Below are 4,490 nucleotides of genomic sequence, written 5' to 3'. Positions count from 1 at the left end.
ACGTTGAATATTTTCACTGAGAGGACGGGACTGTAGCCTTTGACAACGGTGATGCCCAACATACAGCTTGCCATGGAAAGGAGTAAGAAGGATTGGATGAAGACAGTAGGAAAGCAGAGAGACGGAAGGGACAAAACATCTCCATACGCTTATCTGAAATTCTCACCAATAAATTACATAAGTATCTCTATCTTTATTTTATATTTTATTTATCTTTTAATCATTAATCCTCCATAACCATTTGAATCCACCTTACTGAGATTTACAAGATGACCATAGCTTGCTTCATACTAATAATCTCCATGGGATCGACCCTTACTCGCGTAAGGTTTATTACTTGGACGACCCAGTGCACTTGCTGGTTAGTTGTACGAAGTTGTGATAAAGAGTTGAGATTGCAATTGAGCGTACCATGTTGATGGCGCCATTGATGTCACAATTTCGTGCACCAAATGCTCACCAAATGTTTGATAAGATGCCAACACTAGTTATGGAGTAAAAGTTTTTCACTTGGCTTAGGGTTTGAACCATTAGGAAAACTTGAATAGTGGATGTCAATTGTTGATTGAGAATTAAGGATTGCTAATTGGCTTGAAATGCACTAAAGCTAGATTCCCTTAGGGTGAAGCTAGGACTTGTGACTCAAGCTTGTCACTTTCACTTGAATCTCCTCTACAATTAGAGGTCAACTAAGTAGAGCAAGACTTAATTGTTATCATCATTGAAGGAAGCTATAGTGATATGATTTCCAATGTTAACCCTTGGCCAAGTCCCTTAATATTGATTGTTTGTTATACATTTTAGCTAGCTTGAACTAGTACACCAATCTTCAAAAACCACAACAAAAGGTTCCTATTCAATAACATACATTCTATAGTAATTCCAAGGGAGGACGACTCGGGAGATTGATACTCTCGATTATAGATCGTAGAATTGTTTGATGCGAGATTTGAGTGTCGATTAGACTATGCTCACGATTGTATTCACTATTAAATTCTATATCGACATACAAAATTTCGTTTATCAAAATGGCGCCATTGCCGGGGAATTGCTTATGTGTGCCATGTTATTCTTTGTTTGATTGACATAGGATTGATTTTTGTCTAATCCCACTTCTTACTATGAGCTTTACTTCATTGCATGACGCATTCACAACCGAATCCGAGCTTAGCTCCATTTGATCCGGAAATCGAAAGAACTTTGCTCCACATTAGGCAAGCTCAGAGGCGGTTAACCTTTGGGGAAGGTGACAAGGTTCCTACCAATTCACCAACCTTACCCGAAGTGAATCCCGAACCGTCATTCGAAGAAGGCACTAGCCATCCATCCGTTAACACTACTAATAATTCTTCTTTTGATCTAGGTGCCGACACCATGGCCGCTCCAAAGAGAGTTACTCTCAAGGAAGCGGGTGCACCAGACTATGTTCTTCAACCCGTTCATGTGCTTCATCCAAACTTGAACGCGAATTTTGAACTCAAGACCGCTTTGATTCACCTCCTACCCAAATTTCATGGACTTCCCGCATAAGATCCTATTCAACACCTCAAGGATTTTCATAGTATATGCTCAACAACTAGACAGGAGGGATCCGATGAAGTGGCCGTATGATTGTTTGCTTTCCCATTCTCTCTTGAGGATAAAGCCAAAGAGTGGTTTTACACTCTACCGAGTGATGTTATCTCCGATTGGGACTTGCTTAGAAGAGGGTTCTTAGAAAAATTCTTGCCACTGGAAAAGATGGACAAGCTAAGGAAGGAGATCTCATACATTCTGCAAGGCAAAACGGAACCCCCTATGTGAGTATTGAGAGCGATTTCGCAAACTTCTTGATGCATGCCCCAACCACATGATTGACACTCAAGTGTTGCTCGGCTACATATGCCAAGGGATGCGAGAACAAGATAGGACTCTTTTGGATTCTTCTAGCAATGGTTCTTTGTCTAAATATAAGACGGCGGAAGAAGCATGGCAACTCATTGGCGACTTGGCCGAGTCCAACCAACATGCTAGACGGAGAATCAACCACCTAAAGACCGTGAATGAAGTATCTTCTAGTAGCGAGGCCACCGCTCTTGCTAAATCCTTGGGCGAGATGATAAACATCCTAAAGTAACTTCAATTGGGTCAACAACACCCTCCACGACCTCCTCAACAATATAGTCAACAATTGGTCCCCCAAAAAATGTGTGGCATTTGTTCTTGCTATTCCCACTACATGGACGAGTGCCCAAGTCTTCAAGAAGACAACACCTTGGCGGCCACCCACAACTTTTATGACCGCCCGAATCAAGGATACTACCAACAAGGCGGCAATTTCAACCAAGGGTATCCTCAACAAGGAGGAAACTACAATCAAGGGGGTGGCAATTCTAATCAAAATTGGAGGGACAACTCCAACCAATGGAAGGACAATTACCAACAAGGAGGTAGGGACAATAACAATAGAGGCAATCAAAGATGGAACAACAACAATTCACAAAACCAACCATACTCCCAAAACCAACCATACACCCAACAAAACCAAGGAAGAAACCACCAAACCTATCAACCACCACATCAACAACCACCACCTCAACCCAACCAATCACAAGCCCCTCAAATCACATACCCTTCCACTTCTCCCAATCAAGATGATACACTCCGGACCATTCTCCAAGGCTAAAAAGAGCTTCAAACCACACTTGCTTCCGGCCTCATCGGTCTCACATCTACTCTACAATCTCTTCTTGCACGCATGGAACCACCCTCCAATTTCGCTTCTCAAGCTCTAAATTCTAGTGCCATTCCCTCTCAACCTCAACCCAATCCCAAAATTGGCATTAATGCCATTACCTTGAGATCCGAAACTCAATTGAAAGAGAGGAAGATAAAGGACCCAAGTCCGATCATAATCACTCAAGAGGAGGAGGGAATCAAGATAGAAGAAATAGAAGAGGAGGAGGAAGCACGAGTCATAGTTGAGGATGAAGAGACTCAACCAACAAGTGAGGCCCCCAAGAATAAGGGAGTCGTGGAAGAAGAAATTGCTCAACCAATCCCATTTCATACACTTGCAAAGAAAGCTAGGAAGCGTATGCAACTTGACCCCAAAATGGTGGAGATGTTCAAGAAAGTTGAGGTAACCATCCCCCTCTTTGATGCTATCCATCAAGTACCTAAATATGCAAAATTCCTTAAGGATTTATGCATGAACAAGGATAGAATTCTTGAGTTAGAAACTATTCCATTGGGGAGTTCTATTTCCGCCTTAATGGGAGCATTACCCGAGAAGTATGATGATCCGGGCCCGTGCATGGTCACTTGCACCGTAGATGGGGTTCAATTTCTAGATTGTATGTGTGATCTCGGTGCATGCGTTAGCATCATGCCGCTTTCCGTCTACCGTATATTGAGGCTACCACCATTGAAGAGGTCGATGGCAAGATTTGTTTTAGCAGACAAGAGCATAATAACCATGATGGGTGTTGCAGAAGATGTATTGGTGAATATAAAAGGGTTGGTGTTTCCAATTGATTTTTACGTTCTTGAGATGCAATCGAGCGAGTCCGAGAGGGCATCATCTATCCTACTTGGGAGACCATTTTTGAGGACCTCTAGGTTCAAGTTAGATGCCTACTCGGGAACCTACTCATTTGAAATAGATGGGAGAGTCGTGAGTTTTAGCCTAGAAGAAGCAATAAAACACCCACCGGAGAATCATTCTCTATTCCGGTGTGACCCAATTGACAACATTTTGGCCGAAGTGCATCTTGCGAAGTTAGATGAGAAGCATATGATTGAACACACAAGTCAAAATCCAAGTGAAGCGAACGCATTACCCCATCCGGATCATCCGGAAGTTCAAACCTCAAATCAAGACCAAAAGGTAGAATTAAAGCCACTACCAACCCACTTAAAGTACTCATATCTTGATGAAGCCCACAAGTTCTCCGTGATTATTGCAAGGGAACTAAATCCTCAATAAGAAGAAAAGTTGCTATGTATCTTGAGGAAGAACAAAAAGGCCATAGCGTGGAGCTTGGCGGATCTAGTGGGAATAAGCCCCCAAGTATACGAGCACCGAATATTCCTCGAAGAAGGAGCTAGACCCGTTCGACAACCTCAAAGGTGACTCAACTACCAATTTTAGAGGTTGTGAAAAAAGAGGTCACCCGGCTACTAGAAGCGGATATCATCTACCCCATTTCGGATAGTGAATGGGTAAGCCTGGTCCAAGTAGTGCCAAAGAAATCCGGGGTGACCACAATCAAGAATGAGAGTGGGGAAATTATAGCAACAATGGTGCAAAACTCTTGGAGGGTGTGTGATGAGCGGATAATTTATACGCTTTTTGGCATTGTTTTTTGGTAGTTTTTAATAGGTTCAAGCTACTTTTAGGGATGTTTTCATTAGTTTTTATGCTAAATTCACATTTCTGGACTTTACTACGAGTTTGTGTGTTTTTCTGTGATTTCAGGTATTTTCTGGCTAAAATTGAGGGATCTGAG

At 42.3% G+C, this 4,490-nt stretch overlaps 1 protein-coding gene across 1 annotated transcript; it reads left to right on the top strand.

Moving 5' to 3' along the window:
* The first annotated feature begins 2,737 nt into the window (after positions 1 to 2,737).
* On the top strand, positions 2,738 to 3,967 carry LOC107465753 (uncharacterized). Its single transcript, XM_016084724.1, has 2 exons — positions 2,738 to 3,121; positions 3,182 to 3,967. Exons 1-2 carry the CDS (start codon positions 2,738 to 2,740, stop codon positions 3,965 to 3,967), a joined length of 1,170 nt encoding a protein of 389 aa, XP_015940210.1.
* The last annotated feature ends 523 nt before the right edge of the window (positions 3,968 to 4,490 follow it).

This window comes from Arachis duranensis, chromosome 9 (assembly GCF_000817695.3).
Source record: "Arachis duranensis cultivar V14167 chromosome 9, aradu.V14167.gnm2.J7QH, whole genome shotgun sequence".
In the NCBI taxonomy this organism is placed as follows: Eukaryota; Viridiplantae; Streptophyta; class Magnoliopsida; order Fabales; family Fabaceae; genus Arachis; species Arachis duranensis.
The sequence above is the reverse complement of the archived record's forward strand: the minus strand, read 5'-3'. Positions and strand labels throughout refer to the sequence as shown.